At 39.1% G+C, this 22,705-nt stretch overlaps 1 protein-coding gene across 1 annotated transcript in view; it reads left to right on the forward strand.

Moving 5' to 3' along the window:
* LOC311293395 (A disintegrin and metalloproteinase with thrombospondin motifs 12-like) overlaps positions 1–9,003 on the forward strand; it is a 32,825-nt gene extending 23,822 nt beyond the window's left edge. Inside the window, exons 18-24 of the mRNA XM_084413632.1 lie at positions 200–410; positions 1,247–2,146; positions 2,764–2,916; positions 2,990–3,163; positions 5,082–5,228; positions 5,994–6,147; positions 7,846–9,003. Coding sequence (XP_084269758.1) covers positions 200–410; positions 1,247–2,146; positions 2,764–2,916; positions 2,990–3,163; positions 5,082–5,228; positions 5,994–6,147; positions 7,846–7,961 — 1,855 coding nt within the window. The 3' untranslated portion in view covers positions 7,962–9,003. The remainder of the gene's footprint in view (positions 1–199; positions 411–1,246; positions 2,147–2,763; positions 2,917–2,989; positions 3,164–5,081; positions 5,229–5,993; positions 6,148–7,845) is intronic.
* Positions 9,004–22,705: the final 13,702 nt, after the last annotated feature.

Raw genomic sequence — 22,705 nt, forward strand, 5'->3', positions numbered from 1 at the left:
ATTGAGTTGTAAAAATTACATGATCTAGGATCTTTATTCAGTGTATGCAATTGTAAAGGCTGTTACGGAGCCCCTGAGTGAAAAAAAAAAATGAGATGGGAGGAAAAGTCAATGTTTTTGCGTTTCCCAAGAAAGAAGTTTCTCAGGGGAGAGAATGCAAAAGCATTGCCAAATAATTTTAAACCCTCGCTGACTTCAGGTGGTGGCTGGGAGGATGGCAAACATGCTCGGCTACATGCGGTCCAACCGGAGTGAGAAAGCGCACCATTCTGTGTGTGCGTACGGTGGCCGGAGAGGAACGCGTTCTGCACCCTGGGGACTGTAAGCAGCTGCCCAAATCCAAAACTGTCTTACCTTGCAACCGAGATGTACCGTGTGGGTCAGAATGGACTGTGGGGAACTGGAGCGAGGTGGGCTTTTTTATTGCAAATTAACCTGATTGATGTTCTTTATGTAAGAGCTCTTATAAGAGCCCCTAAAGGGACATGGGACAGACTGGTGTCTGTATATGTGCTTAGATAGATAGATACTGTAGATAGATAGATAGATACTGTAGATAGATAGATAGATAGATACTGTAGATAGATAGATAGATACTGTAGATAGATAGATACTGTAGATAGATAGATAGATAGATACTGTAGATAGATAGATAGATAGATACTGTAGATAGATAGATAGATACTGTAGATAGATAGATATATAGATATATAGATAGATAGATAGATAGATAGATAGATAGATAGATAGATACTGTAGATAGATAGATAGATAGATAGATACTGTAGATAGATAGATAGATAGATAGATAGATAGATAGATACTGTAGATAGATACATAGATAGATACTGTAGATAGATACATAGATAGATACTGTAGATAGATAGATAGATAGATAGATAGATAGATAGATAGATAGATAGATAGATAGATAGATAGATACTGTAGATAGATAGATAGATAGATAGATAGATAGATAGATAGATAGATAGATAGATAGATAGATAGATAGATAGATAGATAGATAGACAGATAGATAGAGATGGATGGATGTGCATTATTCCAAGTCTTCTGAAGTCATGCAATAGCTTTGGATGAGGACAAGACCGAAGTTCAAGTTGTTTTTTGCCTGTCAAATCTCATTCATGCATGCACATATTTATATGTCACTTTTGTGTAGTAATTAGTTGCATTGTCATATTATTTCATTTTTGTGTTACTGGAATATATGATTGTCGCCCCGCAGTGCTCTCTGTCTTGTAATGGAGGAATACAGTCCAGAACCGTCAAGTGCGTTGCTAAACAACCCAGCCAGTGCAACCCTTCCAGTCGACCTCGTTCCACAAACTTCTGTAACCTCCAGAGCTGCAGACCACGATTCCGACCTAGAGTCCCTCCTAAAATCCCAACGCAGGCCCCCGGCACCCAAACACCAGGATATAGCACCACTATCGTTCCTCCAAACACCTCTACTCCCATTATGACACACACCAACACTTCCCCAACATCCACAATATCTGATATCATCCATGAAGATGACCAAGACTTTATCTTGGTGAGGGATGGTCACAAAGACAATGATGGTCGGGGAGCGGTTCCCACAAATACCAATGACCGGGGAACTCCTGAGGACGAGGAGGGAAGCACAGACCTGCAGCCTCCGGACAAAAGCTACACAACGGGTTATGATTACATAGTAGAAGATCCAACCGGAGAAGAAAGAGCGCGTCATGATGATATGTTTACCAGCACTCCTGAAGAAGTCCCCACATCCACTGTCCGACCAACCACAACCGGAGCACCAGTGCATACTATCACTGACACAACAAATCCAACCTCTACCAGTAGAACCCAATACATTGATCTCACAACACATCAATGCACTAAAACAAGCCCATTTGAGCTAAATACCACCCCAAAACCCAAAGTGCCACTTTTAAATACTCAAAGTCCCCAAGCAACTTTTCCTACAGTGAAGATACTGAGGAAGGCCTCACAAACATTGAAAGGTCCCAACAAAGGCAAGGCGCCTAAAGCTCTCAGGCAGAGGCCGGAGACGGCGAACACCACCGATGACTATGGGAACCTGAATGCACGAGATCCCATCAGGAGGAGTGCGTTTTGGGAAGTTGGCAACTGGAGTGATGTAAGAATGAAAACTTAATTAGTCGATGTCTAAGGTGATCATCTGCCTCTTGTTTCATTACCTGCAAAGAATTATAACTATATGTGCATTTCCAGAAAGAAACGGCAATGCTTGTGTTGCAACAAAATAATTGTAAGTTTAGGTTTTAGACTTTGAATGGCATGATGCTGTTGTTGTTCTCATGAACTTCTTCCTCAGTATTTTTATATTGTTTTTCAGTACAAATATCTAAATATTCTTGAATCAAGATATATTTACATGAGAAGCAAAATTGCATGATATTAAGTATTTTTACTTTTTAAAAAATTAAGTGAGTTTATGCCTAAAATGGGAAAAGAAAAAAATCTGCTGAATTCATTTAGTTTTCTTACCCCGTTGGAAATAAAACATTTCTTGGTTTAAGCAAAAACTCAATTTTGATATATTTCGGAGAAAATACATTTATTTTAAAAAAGAAAGAAAAATTATACTTACCCCAAACTTTTGAACATTGACCCCCAAACTAGTGTACCTGTTTATTTAGGCTTGAATCACTAGAGTAACCCACGTCCATCTGAGGTAATAAAATGCAGTTATGCAGTACTAATAATGCACTCAATGTGTTTTTTTTTCTTCAGTGCTCCACTACGTGTGGTCTTGGAGCGGTGTGGCGGTCTGTAACCTGCAGCTCAGACCGTGAGGAAGATTGTGCCAGTGTGAAGAAGCCAGAACCTGCCCGACGATGCAACCTGCGACCCTGCGCCATCTGGAAGAGTGGTAACTGGACCAAGGTAAAGCCACGTTTTCAAGCGAAACCTTAATTACTGTATGCTGTTCTGAACCGTGAGATCTCCCTCTCTTTAGTGTCCTGAAGGCTGTGTGACTGATATGAAGCATCGAGAAGTGCAGTGCATCGACACTCAGAGCGGACGTCCATTGAGGCCGTTTCACTGTCAGGCTCTTTCATATAAACCACCCAGCAGTCTGCCCTGCACCAGCCGGCCCTGCCTGCAGTGGACGTACTCGCCCTGGGGAGAGGTACTAAACTGAGGATGCACACACTAATGTGTCCGCCGGATCCAGGCCGTATTCAGACCTGATGAAGGACCTGCGCCTGGACACGGCGACAACGCAGTCCTGAAGTGTCAACTAGTCTCTCTCCTGTGAAGGCCTCTTTCCCTTTACCTCTATACAGATAAAACGTTGTCAAAATGATTCCAGTTCACATGTATACGCAGAAGCGACAAAAAATTCTGTATTATGAATATTTAAGGCCAGACAAGTAATTTGGTGGGGTCAATTTGTAAAGAAGGACTACACGCCTGCGCACATATATATTCAAACACGCATACCTATAGACTGAACACGTAGTACGCATGTGCACACCGTCAGCGTTCTCGAGGATTCGCGTTTTTGAAGTTCGTGCGGAGATGATAATGGTTTTCAAAAATGTTAATTTCAAGGTTTGAGTTCTCGAGCCACCAGGCACTGTTGTTGTGCGAATGAGCGGGCCGAAGGGTTTTCCTTTTAAAACGGTGTTGTGTTAGCGGCCCCTAAGTTAATAACTAATGATCTTTGCAAAGGAAGTGAATCAATCAAAACTAACTTTAGCTGGACAATAACTTTATTCAAGAGCTGCCGTAAAGCCAAAACAATCTCTGTTACTTTAATTTCCTATTATCACTGAAGCTGCTTTGAAACAATCTATATTGTTAAAAGCGCTATGTAAATGAAGGTGACTTGACTTGACTTAATGTTACATTGCAGGAAATTGTCTTGTCTAGATAAGGCATGTGTCGGTATCAAATTTTCATATCACGATAATGGCTGAATATTTTATTTAATTAAGTTACAAACCGTAAGTGTTGTCCTCCTAACAGGTTTAATAACTTTTTTCTTATAACAAAAAAACTCTGAACATTTAAATACAATAAAACAATACACAAAAATAATGTATAAAATAACATTTTCAGTCTCTATCTAGGGCATGTTTTATTCCAGATTAAAATGTTAAAGGGATACTCCACTTTTTTTGGAAATAGGCTCATTTTACAACTCCCCCAGAGTTAAACAGTTGAGTTTTACCGTTTTCGAATCCATTCAGCCGATCTCCGGGTCTGGCGGTACCACTTTTAGCATAGCTTAGCATAGATCATTGAATCGGACAGGACCATTAGCATCTCTCTAAAAAAAATGACCAAAGAGTTTCGATATTTTTCCTATTTAAAACTTGACTCTTCTGTAGTTACATCGTGTACTAAGACCGACGGAAAATGAAAAGTTGTGATTTTCTAGGCTGATATGGCTAGGAACTATACTCTCATTCCTGCGTAATAATCAATAAACTTTGCTGCCGTACCATGAGTCCAGCAGGCATAATGATATGACGCAGCGCCTGAAAATAGGTCTAATAGGTTAGACAAACTTAGTCCCGGTCACGTTGGAAGTTACCGAGCTGGGGACTATTTTCAGGCGCTGCGTCATATCATTACGCCTGCTGGACTCATGGTACGGCAGCAAAGTTTCTTGATTGCAGGAATGAGAGTATAGTTCCTAGCCACATCAGCCTAGAAAATCGCAACTTTTCATTTTCCGTCGGCCTTAGTACACGATGTGACTACAGAAGAGTCAAGTTTTAAATAGGAAAAATATCGAAACTCTTTGGTCATGTTTTTGAGAGAGATGCTAATGGTCCTGTCCGATTCAATGATCTATGCTAAGCTATGCTAAAAGTGGTACCGCCAGACCCGGAGTTCGGCTGAATGGATTAGAAAACGGTAAAACTCTATTGTTTAACTCTGGGGGAGTTGTAAAATGAGCCTATTTTCAAAAAAAGTGGAGTATCCCTTTAAAGTTTTAAACTTTTTGAGTCATGCACGTTGTTATTATGATATATCGTATTACCGTATATCAACACATCTAGTCATGATAAATGTTTTTCATCTGTGATTGACAGTGCTCTAAAAGTTGTGGGCAGGGAGTGAAGGAAAGACTTGTGCACTGCCCCGAGTATCAGCGCTGCAACATCACGCTCAAACCCACCAGCACTGAGTCCTGTCGTCTGCAGCCCTGCACCGGCTGGGCGCCCGAAGCCTGGGGTCAGGTAAAACACTGCACAAACCTCACTCTTCATTTATAGAAAAGAAGAAATGTGGTGTTTGGCTTGAGATCGTGATGAATGCAATGTGTTGATGCACTATTAGTAATATACATTTTTTTTTTTAATGAATGCTTTTATTCAGCATGGATGCATTAAAAAAAAAACAAATTCCTTGTTTGCGCACACTTGGCGAATAAAACTAATTCTGATTTAACTGATCAAAAGAGACACTAAAGACATTTATGATGTTTCAAAAAAATCAATCAGTTTAAAATCAATTTTGTTCTAAAAATATGAAGCATCAATAATATTTATGAGAAATGTTTCATGAGCAGCAAATCACCATATTATAACAATTTCTGAAGGATCATGTGACACTGAAGACTGGAGTTATGATGCTGAAAATTTAGATTTGAAAACACAGGAATACATTACATTTTAAAATATATCTACATAGAAAACAGTCATTTTAAGTTGTAATAATATTTCACAGTATTACTGTTTTTACTGTAATTTTGATTAAATAAATGCAGCCTTGGTGAGCATAAGAGACTTCGGTAACACTTTACAATAAGGTTCCATTTGTTAACATTAGTTAATTTTAATTTACAATCCATGATTTGCAACTTGTTATTCCTAGTCTTAAGTATGTGGTATTTATGATCTATGATCGTGTCCCTATTCCAGAGAACATTTTATTGGACAAAAGTTGGTATACGTCCCTCCCTGTGCACCGATGATGTCATCACGGTTTTTATTGATTGACAGTGCTCCAGAAGTTGTGGTGGAGGGGTTCAGAAGAGAGCGGTGAGGTGCGTGAACCAGGAATCCGGCGAGGAAGAAAAGACGTCACTGTGTGCAAATAACAATAAACCTGACAGTGTGCAGAACTGCAACCCAGAGGAGTGCAAAACTGATTTAGGTAAACTCAGTTAAATAATATCCTTCATAATTTATGATTAACATACAGTGTCCCCTAAATATGTTTGGACACTTAATAGTGCCTGAATGTCATTGCATTAGATTACAAAATATCAAACAAATACTGCAAGATATTCTCTTCACTCTTATTTTTTCTTCATCATTTTTGCTCATTGTCTTTTAATCAGCTGGTGACGTTATGTTGATTTTTAGTGGATGTGTGAAGACAGTTTTTCTCAAACAAGTTCCCAAACAGAGGAACCACAGGTTTAGCTCATTACATTAACTATCAGCATGATCCACTATACACTGCAGTTAAAAGCTTTCTATTGGAAACAAGACCTAAATATTGCAACCTGCCTGCTTTAATAACTCCATAAACTGGATCGCTTTATGAGCCAAGCGTTAACAAGTCTCAAAACGTGTATAATAAGTGTACATGGCAACACTTCAAGCCTTACAAACATAAACAGAACATGATGCCTCTGTAGACTGTGGTTTATTTAAAATTACAGAACACAAGTGTTTAGTTAGTTGTGTTATTACTTTTCAGTCAAAAAGATAGATGATACCAAACACATAAGACTCCAGAACGTTGCTATGGTTACCATACTGTCAATCATCTGTCATTTTGGAAGTGAGTCGTGTTCCGTACACACATGGAACGCAAGAGATTCACTCCTATATTCACTCTCATGTTTGGTTTGATTAAAATGAACCCTGGTGCGATTGCTCTGTTAGTGCGGTTCATTTGAATAAGTGTGAACGCTGCCATCTGAACCGTGATGTCACCAAACAAGCGGACCGAGACGCTGAAAAGATGGGTCTCGCTCCGCTTCCAAGCGATCTCTGATGCGGTTTGAAGAACGCAACACAGACCAAAGACATAAACGAACCAAAAACGGAACATAAGTGCTCAAAAAAGGACAGAGTGCTCAAGCATACCTGTTTTTTCTCGTCATAGTCGCGAGATTGTCCATCACAGTTCAGTACAGGCATCAGAACCAGTAGATCTGCGTTTGGGTGTGTGACGGAGGGATTTCTGCCACTGTTATACATTTTATAAGCTCTTCACGAGTTCTCAGCTGGTCAAAATACCATCATATGTAGCTACGCACATACGACGAGCGCATTTATCCCAGAGCACAGCTTTGTTTTGGATGTTCTGTAAATTCCATGTCATAAAAGCCGACCAATCAGGTTGTGAACATATCCCTGTGCCTTTAGGTTCAGTGTTAAAATGCCAATGTGAACGCTACGTGAACCAGGACTAATTTTTTTTTTTTTTTTTTTTTTTTTGGTCTGTCCCAAATGAACCAAGCGAACCGAACTACAAGTGTGAACACCCTAAATGCGGTTGTCACTCCAGAAAGTATTGTTATTTTAGTGAAAACTTATTTTAGTAAAATGGTTTGCTTCAAAAGTGTGCTTTCTTTCTGTAAAATAAGTTATTTGATTTAATGTTTTGCTATCTAATGCAATGACAATTCTATTTTGTTTGCATGGCTTACATGTGCCATTGTATGAAATCTTTTTTTGTGTAAGAGACCAAAGATTGATCTCTTTACCCAAGACACTGTGGAAAACAGTGTGCTACCATAGATCACTTATTTTAATGTTCTGCTCCATGTCTTTATAGTTTATTTTTAAAGCCCCTTAAATATTTTTGTTGTTGTTTTCTTTCCCCTCTTCTTTGCAGGTCTGGTTTGCAAGAAAAACAGCATGTCGACACGTTTCTGTGAGAAACTCAAGCTGCTGGGTCGCTGCTCCCTGCGCTCCATCCGTAAGCAGTGTTGTGTCACTTGTATGATGTAACACTTGCAGAGGTCAGGCTTGGGTCATCGACCAAAAGCGCAAACTACTGGACTTGCTGCAGGCAGGGTTCACGGTGCTCTAGAAATGCAGACGTCCCTCTCAAATATATGAAAATATGAGGTTTTTACTTGAACAAATGAATCCTGGGCATGTTTCCCTCCATTTGTTTCAAAGTGCATCATGAAATGCATCCGGACACATAAAGCTTCAGTTACAGGATTCATCATCAGTTAGACAGTTAACCTACGTATTGTTTTTTGCACTCATTTTGGAAAATTTTATGTCATTCTTTTTAACCCAAAACGGTGTGTTTTGACAGGTTTACCAGTCAAGAACTGGTTGAACACATAGCAAGACACCTGTTTTTTTACAGAACCATTATTTAAAAATCATGGATCAGTTGAAACTGCCATGAAGGGAGCAAAACCTTTGCATGTACAGACTAATATTCAGGTTATTCATTAAAAACAGTAGTTTTTATCTGACGTGTCATGTGACCACTGTCTGATGAACATTAACGTTTTCACAGTATAAGGGGGAACATGTTTTTCCATTCCACTGCGGTGCTTTTCCATTGTTTTCTATGTAAACACGAGCTAAAAGGACAAGTTTAATTTTTGATTTCGCATCTCACGCTTGACACGCCATTGTAAAAATGCACCTCTCAAGTTAAAAATAGTTCAACTTTAAAAAAAAACTTGTTTTGTTGTTGTTCCACTGACCTGCATTTCTTAAATGAGTGTAGATTTATGAACTTACTTTGCACAAACCTAAAGTTAATATAGGGTTTCTGCAGGTTTAATGAATGTAAATTTAAGACTTTAAAAACAAAAACCTTTTTAAGACTAAGTAAAGAAAATTTAAGGAATAAATTGAGAGGAACACAATACGCCAATATGTTTTCGACGGGAAAAACACACTGAGTTAGCAACGCTTCAGAGTTATAACTTCCAACAGATATAAGACATTACTTTTTATGGAAGCTTGTTTCCGCCACAAAAGAAAAAAATGTAAATGATAATTGCTACTTTTTATCTCACAATTGCGAGTTTACATCTCGCAATTCTGACTTTATTTCTCAGAATTGCGAGATACAAAGTCAGAATTGCGTGAAATAAAGTCGCAATTGCGTGTTATAAAGTCAGAATTGCGAGATATAGTCAGAATTACGTGAAATAAAGTCACAATTGCGTGTTATAAAGTCAGAATTGCGAGATATAGTCAGAATTACGTGAAATAAAGTCACAATTGCGTGTTATAAAGTCAGAATTGCGAGATATAAAGTCGCAATTGCGTGTTATAAACATAGACTGTAAAAAAATAGGTTATAAAGTCAGAATTCGGACTTTTTTTCTCGCAATTGCGAGTTTATATCTCGCAATTCTGACATATTTTCTCAGAATTGTGAGATATAAACAATTGTTAGATATAAAGTCCAATTCTAAGGGGAAAAAAAAGACGGACTTTTTTTTTCTTTTTTTTTCAGAATAGTTTATCTCACAATTCTGACTTTATAAGACGCAATTGCGACTTTATTTCACGCAATTCTGACTTTATATCTCGCAATTCTGACTTTATAACACGCAATTGCGACTTTATTTCACGTAATTCTTACTTTATATCTCAAAATTCTGAGAAATAAAGTCAGAATTGCGAGATGTAAACAAGCAATTGTGAGATAAAAAGTCAAAATTATCTCTTAAAATGTTTTATTCTGTGGCGGAAACAAGCTTCCATAACTTTTTAATTCATTTTTACAAAAAAGTAGCTTGAAAACCTGTGCTCTCAACCATCTAGATTAGAATATGGAAATATCTTTTACTCACACTGCAAAAAAAAAAAACTGTTTTCTTTCCAGTGCAAATGTTTTAAGATTCCTAAATCAAGATGCATTTACTGGAGATTCAAAATGACTAAGTCCTAGTTTTATGCATAAACTCACTTTTTTCAGGTAAATGTATCTTGATTTAAAGATGTTTAGATATTTGTGTTGTGGAAAACAGGACAGAAATATTGAGGAAGTTATTATTTGCAATGCATGCTAACATTGCCATTAAGACTTTCAGCTCTGATTTAAGACCCTTTTAAGGCCTTCATTTGTGTAAGCACAAATTAATACTTTTAAAGACCTTTTTAGGATCCACAGAAACCCTGTAATACAATCATTTGTGAATGTTTGAATCAGTTTATGTCAAATTTTTAACAGATTAACCCAAAGTATTATTAGACAGCATATTATTAGGCTGCATGAAAAATTGAGAACATACATTTGATTTCAGAGAGTTATGATCTCAGGTTGTTTTTTTGGTAAAAAATAACATCACTAACATCTCAATATAAACTGAGAATTGTAACACTTTTTTTTTTCTCTGCTACTTTTGTTGATTATTCGTTTTCATTCGGTGAATATTGTCATAAAAGCTTTTCATTCAGGCTGTTTATTTTTCCTGCTATAAACAAAAGATTCATAATTCTAAATGCACCAAAAAAACACAAAAAGTCTGTAAAGTAACAAAAATGCACAAAGCAAATGACTTTGACGTAACATGCTGTCTTAAAAGAAGAGAAATGGTACTTTAAGCAGTATGTATTTGTAACTTCATTCTCCAACCCTTAATACTGGATGTTTTTAAAATAGTTCTTGTCATCCAGTGAATTATTTTTAGTGTTGTGATGAAATGCAAGTAAAATTAATCAAAATCAAAATTTCTTCTTAACAAAACACAACCGTAACTAGATTTTTTTATAAGTTGTTACACAGAATATAAGATAGATTTGGGTTATCTGCACTGTATTTGTGGTAGGGTTTTCTAGTTAATGTATTTTAATTAGTCATATGAAAATGTGGATCAAACAAACGTGAATATTGCATTGGTGTGGCTCATGGGAGCCTCGTGGTGCTGTAAACTGTTGGTGCTCTGTGCTTGTGAAGATTCAAGCGTTTAAGACATTGTTAACAAGTTAAATGCACATTACACTGAGGATGGAGGTGTTGCAGGTCAATCCTCTGAATGTTTTATACTGCTCATCTGTACTGCTGGTATGATCATCAATAAATGCAGTCATGATGCGTGCAAGATCTGTTGTTTGATGATTTGCCTGATTTGTCAGATCATTCTGAGACCATGTGTGAGATCCAAGCTCTGTTCCCAAACCTAGCGAGCTGCCCTTAAAGATCGGTATAATACCCTTAATATTTCCATTCATTTCAATGGCATTTGCTTGACCCTGTGTCAGTTCTGTAAAAGGTACTGTAGGCAACAACATTGTGATGATGACTTTTAAGACCTTTTTAAAGTCTACATCCTAGGATGCATTGTGTGCAAAAAAAAAGTATCCAAGGATGGCAAACGGAAAGATAAATGTTGATTGAAAATATATTTAAAAGTGCACTATGTAACTTTTGGCCCTCTAGTGGTTAAAAATAAAACTTCATGCATTTTGCAGAAGAACATTGTTTTGGTTGTGCTTAATATGATTATCATACTGCTCATAAAACATTCACTTCTAGGCTTAAGAGATATAATCAGTTTAGATGGAAGGGATCTCAAGCTGACTATCTGAAGACGTTACTGTATCTTTACCCGTTACTTCCTTGAAAATAAATTCCAGCACAGCGCTACAACAACCATAATGAAATGAGCCTTCACAATAGATAATGCTTTACAGTGAACTCAGTTAGAGAGTTACATGTGGAAATTTATCTGTTCAATAAAATACCATACTCACCTGTTGAGTAATAAAAACGCCATCATCTCCGCATCGCTTTTACAATATTTCAAATCCATCAGTTCTCCCGTCTCAGAAAAGCCAAGCCAATGTTGATTCTTGTTTTATTAAGAGCTCTGTCTTGTTCTCTTTTTCCTCTGTTCTGTTCTGTTTTTTTTGTTGTTTTTTTACGGGTGATTCACCGGAGGTTGGGGATTTAGATGCTCCATGTGAACAGGTGAGAGATTTTTGCAATTTCCGGTAAAAAACATCCTGACAGGTCTAAAATATAAACACTTATAATAGGCGTACCATAGTAAATCAGGGTAAGACACAAACACGTTTAGGAAGAAGGACTGATGATGTATTTACTCATGTAAATTTTGTTCATTTTAAACAAGTAAGTGTACCTTTGTCAGGATACAAGGCACACAGAGATCGAGGTAAGTGTATATAACACAGCTTTATTCGATGGTGGAGTATCAGGAGCGAGAAGACGTGAGGAAACGCAGGATGTGGGATCCACAACAGGAAAGTTCAAACACTCCAGATAATTGAATCACAATCCGTTCTGGAATATTAATACTGGTCTTTTCTCTTACAGGTTCTGGCGTTGGTTCAACGGGTGGCAAGAGGATTCAGTGGAACACTGGAGATCGCTGGATGTCAGGTAACAAGTGGATACCGACAATATGTTCCTGGAGGTCACAGATCAAGAAGCCAGAGGTTAGTAAATCACAGGTGAGTATACTTTACGTTCAGAAGTCACAGGTTTCTCAAGGGATCGGGATAATTGTGAACAGGTGTGAGTAATCAGAATTCTGGGGAGATTGATCGTTGTGTGGTGAGGGATGCTGGTTCGTTGGTTCCTGACAACCTTTACTATTCAGTATTGAAAATATTTTCAAAAAAATTTCATTTCTAAATGAAATGGATTTTATGGATATTATATTATAAAATTTAATTATCTTTATTATTTCCATTTCAAATAAATGCTGTTCTTTAGAACTTTCTATTCATCAAAGAATTTTTAAAAAATGTATCACTGTTTCCACAACTGTTTTCGATTTTTTTATTTTTTATTAAATGAATGATTTCTGAAAGGATCGTCTGACACTGAAGACTGGAAACCGAGCAAGAAGGTGTCTGGCCGCACGCTGAATCAGGACAGACTACAGAAGTCTATCAAACATTTGTCTTTGTTTTTCTGGATTGCATAGTGCAAAACGTGCAAAGTGAATTAAAAACACTTGGAAATTCAGTTTGATCACAGGAATACATTACATTTTAGAATATATTCTAATAGAAAACCATAATTATTACTGCTTTTGCTGCATTTTTTATTAAATAAATTCAGATTGGGATATGCTGGGATCATGATAATCCCGTTTTGTTTTGTTTTTTGGATCAATGGTATCCCAATCTTACTAAAAGGTTTTGAAGAACTCACTAGCCGCGTTTCCACTGTCGGGCCAGGGCCGGGCCAGGGCTTTAAACGGGCCGTGCCGGGCTAATAGCCTCGGGCCAATAGCACCGGGCACGCGTTTCCACTGTCGGGCCAGAAGCTCCACAGCGCTTCACTAAAACACGCCCGTAACACGCCTCTCTGGGACAACGTCACACTAACCCATCATCTCACCAACAAATGGAAGTTTTATCAGAAAACTAATCAGAAATCACTGGAAACAGCGTTGAAAACAAACACGATAAAAGCGGCCGTTTGCTAGCTTTTTTTTTTGTTTGTTTGTTTAGCAGCTACTTGAATATTTAAAACCCAAGCATCGATGTTTTACCACAGGTTTACAATAAAAAGTGATACATTGATCATAATGAATTAATTTATGTAAAAATTGCACATTAGTCACTCAGAAATAAATTACCGTTAGGTCTATTTCACAAAAGAAAGAGGACACACTTACTTTTTCAGTCGCGTCTGTTTCTTTATCTGGTAACTTAGTTACAGGACATATTTACATCACATTTAGAAAAAAATGATAATTTCTACAAATATATGCCATACGACCTGAGGAGCTTTAGCACTCTCTCGACTCCCATACAGATATTTTCAGTCAGAGAAACAGAGGAAGCTCCCGAAAAAAAAAGTTACTTTATTTGTTGATAGTCCGGTTTAAAGAGACGAGACGTAGGCTATGACAGATAAAATAAAAACATGACTGTGATAGCCTTTAAGATTGGTCTGATTTCTTCAAGCGTTCGCTATGTTTTTTTTTTTTACTATGCGTATCTTCAAGCGTTTACTATGTTTACTATGGTAACGGTTAGCGCGCATAGTCTTTTGCATCACAAACAGAAGGCATTCAAACATGAACGCGATTTAAATTATTTTATTTTTAAGTCTTAAATGCTGACAGAATCATCCGGCGCTGCCGTCTCCCAATGGTAAACTCCTCCTCTGTTGGTAACCACTCCTCAAGCCCGAGCTGGCCCGCTTTGGCCCAAGGTATTCGACGGGCCAGAAATCCTGGCCGTTGGCCCTGAGTAAGCCCCGATCAAGCCCCGGAAGTGACAGTGGAAACGCGACTGGCCCTGGCACGCACTAGCACGGCCCGGCCCTGGCCCGACAGTGGAAACGCGGCTACTGATGGTTTGATCCAGAAAATTGGTTTTTGTAATCTAATCCGTTTTCAGAATCTCCAATTTTCAAGATTTGATCCAATCCAATTTCTTTACAACAACAGGTCCATGGCCTAAATAAAAATTTGGTGTGGCTTCAGACCTTTGGTCCCAATGTAAGTATTGGTTGCTCTTAACGTCTAGAGGTTTAGACAGGACATGCATAAATTTTGTGGTTTTAAGAAACTTAGTACACTAGTATAAATGTAGCCTGCCACTCACCCACTGTTTGTTCTTTACCAACGCTTTTTCAGGTCACCGTAAAATGGGAAGAGATGACTCTGCAATCCAAACCATGCCGAATCAGGCTCCATTACAGAGGTCGGGTTGAATTAGGCCAGATTTGGCAGGTTCTTCTATCCCTTATAACTTGAAACCCACTTGGCACCACAGCACTGTCAGCTAGGTCACAGAAACGATCACATTTGTCAGCACTGTCACACCATGTTGGTGCCCTAGATTTCATGCGCTTCATGACAAAGCGCATTACTTAACCTTGATTTTAGCTCAGTTATATAATCACACATCACCGTAATGTGCTCCCAGCAAAAGAGGTCCGAATACAGAGGTACGACTCTTGAATGGCAGTGTGGCGACTTCCCTTTCCTGTGTACCACTAAATAATTCAGACATCCAGTCAGAGCGAGAGACCTGATTCAGCGGTCCTGATTAAACTAAAAGCAGATCACTCCATAATATTAGTTAACTAGAACAACTTGTCTAGCTTTACACCTTGGACCGACTGGTGGCACGTCACGCACTGCAATATCATGACCACACAGCGCTTGTAGAGTCAAATTCAGTGTTAAATTAGAGAGTTTACGGCCTGACTTGGGTTAGGATGAGTTTATTTTATATCTGTTGATTTACAGATGATGTAAGTTCAGGTCAACTGATCAAGGATTACATGACAAGCATGTCCAGAAGCAGGAAAACAAGAAACCATCACTGCAAACCGACACCCCGACACCTTCAGTGGACACTCGCCTCATCAAATATTTACATTTAGTGACTGGCAAAACTGCTCAGGGCCAGAATGGACGAAGACGAACAGCGTTCAAAGAGATTTCAGAGCCAGATTCAAATTCCCTTACTCTAAGTCTTAAACTTGACTGTTTATGCTACAAACATGGATGACACCTTAAAAGGGGACCTATTATGCCCCTTTTTTACAAGTCTCAGGTGTTCCCAGAATGTGTCAGGGAAGTTTCAGCTCAAAATACCCCACAGATCATTTAGTAAATGGTCATTTTTCATTTGAAGCAAAAACATGCTTTTTTTTTCGTGCATTTATCTTTAAATGTAAATGAGTCGCTGGTTCCCGCATTTTAAAGCCATAACTTCTAAATGGAGTGCAGGTGCACAAAAAGCTGGCTGTTAAACTAAGAATACTGTCAGACTGCAGGTAAATGTGACCCAAATCTGATTTTTTTGCTCACATGTGACTCAGATATGGGGTTTCATGAAGTGTGAACAGCACAAACCACATGGAATCTGATCTTTTCAATTCTGATTTGTGCCACTTCCATATGTGGTCCTAAACCTATACAGGTCAGATGTTTTGCAATGCGACCTCAGTCTGCACAGTCTGTTACGCCCCATGGCTCAAAAGGACGCAACAAAGACGGGGACACACGCCAAAAGTGCCAAAAAATATACGAAGTTTATTAACAAAAGAAAACTATACAGAAAAAGAATAAAGTGACATGAGACTGTCAGGAATCAGTGGTGTAAAGTTAAGTGAATGCATGAAGTGTAATGAGCTGTAGAAATGTTGGATGCAAAACATGAACAGAACGCAAACAAAGCAAGGTCCGAAATGCAGCCGCGCCCGTCCCGCAGTCACTTGTCATCAGGCCCTTTTTAAAGGAAGAGACCGGAAACCAACAGCAGGTGTCCTCAATAAGAACGCCCACCAATAACTCCTTTGGAAGGCGGCACATTTCCATATCAACACAGGGATGACACACATAAGTCGTCACACCCCACCCCTTAAGACAGGGGTCTATCAAGAAACCCTGTAATATACAAGAAAAAAAAATTAACAACAATATAAATGCACTTTAATTACCCAGAGGAGCACGCGACAGGGCATCAGCAACAACATTTTTGGATCCTCTAACATGTCGAATATCCAGGGAATAAGCCTGTAAAAACAGAGACCAACGAATAAGCCTTTGATTCGGACAATGGAATGAATTCAGGAACGTCAACGGGTTGTGATCCGTAAAGACCACCACGGGTTGACCCAAACCAACGTAAACCTCAAAATGTTGCAACGCCCAAATCAGAGCCAGAGCTTCCTTTTCCACTACGGAATAATTCAACTGATAGGAATTAAACTTGCGAGAAAAGAAACTGACAGGGTGGATCACACCTTCCTCGTCGCCCTGCTGAAGGACAGCCCCTGCACCAACTTGGCTTGCATCCACCTGTAACGAAAAAGGTCTCTCAAAACAAGGAGCAGCCAGGACAGTGGAAGAACACAATAAAGACTTAACGTTGTCAAAAGCCAATGCACAATTCGATGACCAAACAAATTTTGCCTTAGCCTTTAGAAGATCAGTGAGTGGTGCAACAACGGAAGAAAAATTGCGGCAAAAGGAACGATAATATCCTACTAATCCTAAAAAGCGCATCAGCTCTTTTTTTGTAGTAGGAACAGGATAGTCACAAACAGCCTGAACTTTAGCACTTAATGGCCGTACCTCCCCGTTACCCACAACTTTGCCAAGATAAGTTATAGTAGCTTGAGCAAAGCTACATTTCGCAAGGTTCACTGTCAACTTGGCGTCTGACAAACGCCGTAAGACAGCGCCCAAGCGCTCTAAATGTGAATCCCAACTGTCGCTAAACACTACAAGGTCATCTAAATACACCGCACACCCTTCAAGGCCCGAAACTACACGATTCATCAGCCGTTGAAAGGTGGCAGGCGCATTTCGTAACCCAAAGCTCATAACCCGGTATGAGTAGAGGCCTGATGGAATAACAAATGAGGAAATCTCCTGAGCTCTTTGACTCAAAGGCACCTGCCAATACCCTCTCAGCAGGTCAAGCTTTGTTACAAATTTAGCAGAACCAACTTGATCAATACAATCATCCACTCGTGGCAGTGGGAAACAATCTGGCCTTGTCACACTATTAAGTTTACGAAAGTCGGTGCAAAATCTTACCGCACCATCAGACTTTGCAACCAGCAAGCAAGGCGATGTCCAGTCTGAACTCGAAGGAACTGCTATATCGTTTTCCAGCATATATTTAATTTCTGCTTCCATTAGCTTTCGTTTCTCTGGTGACACTCGATAATAACGTTGCTTTATAGGTGATGCGTTACCCACATCAATGTCGTGTTCAGCCCAATCAGTACGCGTTGGCGTGTCCCCAAACAATTCTGGAAAACTCTGTAACAAAGAAATCAAATCTACAGACTGTAACGGTGACAAGTGAACCAGAGTAGCATCAAGTTTTTCCAAAGATTCAGTATTGTTTAATCGCCCACGTAAAACACTATCATCAGGTTCATAACCCTCTTTCTCCCCTGAACAAAAGTTTGAAACATCAGACGTCGCAAGTAGAACTGAATGAACAGATCCATCATTATTTGACTTAAAACTCTCATAATACGGTTTTAACAGATTTTTACATGATATAAGTGAGTAGACTTCCTCCGATGTGGAGTTGCCACTATGTAATTTTCATCGCTCAGTCTACGCTTCACCACAAACGGGCCCTCAAATTTCGCTTCAAAAGGAGAAGACGGCAATAGACGTGACACAAGGACCTGATCTCCTGGCTCAAAAACACGGCGTTCAGTTTTACGATCATACAACCGCTTCATTTTATGCTGTTGCTTTTCAAGCTTAACACTGGCCAACTCTCTTGCTTGTATCAGTCTCTGACGAAATCCATCGACATACGCAAGCAAATTTTTTGGTGAATCTGAACTTTTAACAGGATTTTGCAGTACTGCCAAAAGCCCCCGAACTTTATGACCAAAAACTAAATCGTTAGGACTAAATCCAGTGCTTTCTTGTACAACTTCACGTGCAGCCAACAATAACCAGGGCAACCCCTCCTCCCAATCTCCATCCAACTGTACACAATAAGCACGAAGGAGAGATTTCAAAGTCTGATGAAATCTCTCCAACGATCCCTGACTTTGTGGATGAAATGCACTAGCAAGATTATGCTTAATTTTTAGCTGTTTTAATACTTGTTGGAAAAGATGAGACGTAAGGTTAGAACCCTGATCACTCTGAACTATTTTAGGAATGCCAAAAATTGACATAAACTGTGACAAAGCCTTTACAATTGAACGTGACGTAATTGTGCGCAAGGGATAGGCAGAAGGGAAACGTGTAGCCAAGCACATAACGGTAAGCAAATACTTGCTTCCTGACTTCGAGCATGGTAGAGGACCCACACAGTCCACAACAACATGTTCGAAGGGTTCACAGTTCACTGGAATCGGATTTAATGGAACCGGTTTTAAGACCTGATTTGGCTTACCAGTAAGTTGACAAGTGTGACATCTTTTAACATAAGCAGAAATATCCCGCTTCAGTCGTGGCCAAAAAAAATAACGTAGAACCCGATTATAGGTTTTCTTAACCCCAAGGTGACCAGATTTTTCATGAGCAACTTCTAAAACCATAGAGCGAAACTTTGCTGGAACAACTACTTGGACAATAGGATCACCGACAAAATCCTGGCCATGAGGACACCATTTTCTCAGCAAGAGTCCATCCTGAATGAAGTACGCTCTGGCCACATCAGCTACGTCACTGTCAGAAAGAGCAAGAGTGAATAATTCAGACAATGAAGAATCTGAATGTTGCTCCTTACTCCATTCATCTGTAGAGAACGGAAAAGACAAATCAGACAAGTCAGGTATAGGAAGAGAAATATTTGCCTTTGACACTTGTTTGATTTCATCGGTCAGGACACACTGAGCATTTTTGACCATAGCCCGAGTTGCAATAGCTACAGGATCTCCCTTTAGAACTTCTTGAGTAACGTCACTCCCGGACAAAACCATAGGAGATGGCGGTACACTAGGCCAGACCTGACCTCCTGCCAATTTGTTACCCAAAATAAGGTGAACCCCCTCAATTGGTAACACAGGGCGCAGTCCTACCGCAACCTCACCAGTCACCAAATCAGAGCTAAGTTTCACCTTATGTAAAGGCACTGATAACGTATTTAATCCCATTCCCCGAACTAACATGCTCTCACCAGTTTCAGATTGCGAGGAAAATGGCAAAGTGGACTCTAAAATGAATGAATCCACAGCTCCAGTGTCCCGCAAGATTTTAATGGGAACTTCCATAGATCCATCCAACAAAGACACTCGCCCTTCTGTAATAAAAGGAGAAAAACTAGACAAGCAATTATTAGAAAGTTTAATATCAGTGTCACTATCACATAAGTGAACAGAATTGGCCATTGCCGCAGGCTTAAATTTACCCGTCTCAACTCGTTTATTTTTACTTTTAAGTATCAAACAATCTGCTTTCCAGTGTCCTTTTCCCCGACAGTAGTTACAAGTTTTGGACTGATCAAATTTGCTTTGCAGGAAGGTGTGATCCACCCTGTCAGTTTCTTTTCTCGCAAGTTTAATTCCTATCAGTTGAATTATTCCGTAGTGGAAAAGGAAGCTCTTTATTGCATTTATCTAACGATTCACGTGAAGGTGATTTAGCAAACTTTTCTACATCCGCCATAAACGCATCACAGAACGCAAGCAACCAATTGTGCAAACAAACACTCAGAATTTCCCCCCTATCTACCTTTCCAAACAATCTAACTTACTAGACCCTAATCTTCATGTAGTTACCGGCGGGGGGAAATTAAGCACACAAACCCAATGGGTGCAATTGCAACTAGTTAGACTAGCGACAATTCACAACACCACGGAAGTGCTCCCGAGACAACCGCTACTACCCGCTTTCACCACAGCACTACAAAAACAACAAAACCGACATGTCTCAAAGGAAACACGTCGCTTAACCTAACCGGGAAAAACTCCAAGTAAAAAACAAATTTGCACAATAGTTACTTACCCGTCTGTGACTTCAAACGGCGATCAAATCATTGCGAACTGCACAAATCACTGTCAGGTGGTCCCCAACACAAAACTAAATTGCGCCGTGACGTCAAATTATTCAAATAGGATTTCCCTCAAAACGTCAGGAACAAACAACCATCTCAAATTATGTTTAAACGAATAACCGAAATCGAAAACAAAAACTCGACAAAACAAATGAGTTTATCAAATATTTCCATCATTCGCAAACTATCAAACAAAAACGGACGAGCCCCCATTTGTTACGCCCCATGGCTCAAAAGGACGCAACAAAGACGGGGACACACGCCAAAAGTGCCAAAAAATATACGAAGTTTATTAACAAAAGAAAACTATACAGAAAAAGAATAAAGTGACATGAGACTGTCAGGAATCAGTGGTGTAAAGTTAAGTGAATGCATGAAGTGTAATGAGCTGTAGAAATGTTGGATGCAAAACATGAACAGAACGCAAACAAAGCAAGGTCCGAAATGCAGCCGCGCCCGTCCCGCAGTCACTTGTCATCAGGCCCTTTTTAAAGGAAGAGACCGGAAACCAACAGCAGGTGTCCTCAATAAGAACGCCCACCAATAACTCCTTTGGAAGGCGGCACATTTCCATATCAACACAGGGATGACACACATAAGTCGTCACACAGTCATATTGGAGTTCATGCAATATTTAAGTCACTCTAGATTCACATTGGTCACAATTCTGCACTCACGTGAGTCAGATTTTACATACCAGACGTTGCGAAAGGTAGTCAGTGGAAGGACAGTGATGTGTCAGAGCTCATATGTATTACGGTGACAGCTCTACATACAAGCAAAACATGAGGGCTCGTATCATAAATGTTTAAAAACTGCTCTTTTTTCGTATCCTCACTTTGTTTTTTATATTGTCTGCGCTTAAATTCGCTGACTTTGGCAGTAGATCAGACTATAAATTAACTTGTAAACGCTTACTTTAATGTTTTCCGTGTTTACTTTCGTATGACTTTATCAATGTCTTTTTATTGTTCTTTTACACATGTGGTTCAGTCCAGGACCATGACCTGTTCACACTAGGATCTGATATTGGTCACATTTAAAACAACAATGTGAACAGCTATACAAAAAACAAAAAAAATCGGATATGAGCAAAAATGTTAGTGAGAACTAAGTTCTCTCTCATGTCTTATTGCGCTTAAACTATCAAATACACACAAGGTTATCTCAAAAACACACAAAGTTCACGTAAACACAGTCGGTTATGTCTGTGAATGTAAGCAGCAGGGAAAGAAATCACATGTGTATATTAGATCTGCGTACACAGGGTAATATACAGTACTTACTGCTATATATGCTGTTATGAATCAAACAGCAAAAGAAAAACAGAAAATCACTCACTGATCTTGACTGAATAACTTTAATAGCTTTAAAAAGAATAAATGTCTTACTTGAATGCTGCTGTTAAATGTTCTGGCGAGGAGATAAACAAACATGGCGGACTGTGTGCAGCTCACTCAAGGGGAGGAGCTAAGTGGGCGGGGCCTGTTGATGGGACGTCAAATAGAGTGGATGGATTTTTCAAATCCAAAAACAATTTAAAAATAAACTTTGCATTACAGGTCCCATTTAAATCATGTCTTGCTGAGGAAAGGTTTACTTTTAATAAGATTTAAATAAAGGGTGAAGATGTTACTTTTTACAAGCCATTTTTTGGCCACTACTATGTATTTATTTTTTAGTTATGTCATATAACAAACATGTTGTACTGTCATTCAATGTTCTTTGTAAGTATGCTCTTATTTGATGCAAGTCTCTCACTGGAACTCGAGCATTACTGCTGTTTCTAACTCTACGCTTGGATTTGAGGGGCATTACCGTGAGATAGATCTACTGAGATAAAACTAACCGTTATAAAACTCTAGCTTCCGCACAAGTCCTCTAAATCTTCCTTATATTACATGTGGCCCGAAAAGGAGATGGGAAAGGCCACATTTCAATTGCATTGACTATTGCACGTTTTTCAAATCAAATCCATGACTGTGAGATTGCATACGGAGCGGTTGTTGGCTACTGCAGCATTTGACTTTATTTGAGTTTTATCCTTGGGTTACGAAAACAAAGCCTCACAGAAAGAGAAGCATGTTGCACACTCACTGAATGTTAAAATGCAGGAATGTGTGACTAGGACTGGATAAGGTTTAAGGCGCTATGACTTTTTATGATTGCATATTTCAAGAAAGAATAAACACATTATTGGTGTGATCGTAAGAAGGGGAACAAGTCAACCTCATTTCCAGTGAAGAATCCAGCAAAGGCTTTTAGGGTGGAAAACAGGAAATGCAGAT

This window comes from Rutilus rutilus, assembly GCF_951802725.1.
Source record: "Rutilus rutilus genome assembly, chromosome: 7".
NCBI classification, from domain to species: domain Eukaryota; kingdom Metazoa; phylum Chordata; class Actinopteri; order Cypriniformes; family Leuciscidae; genus Rutilus; species Rutilus rutilus.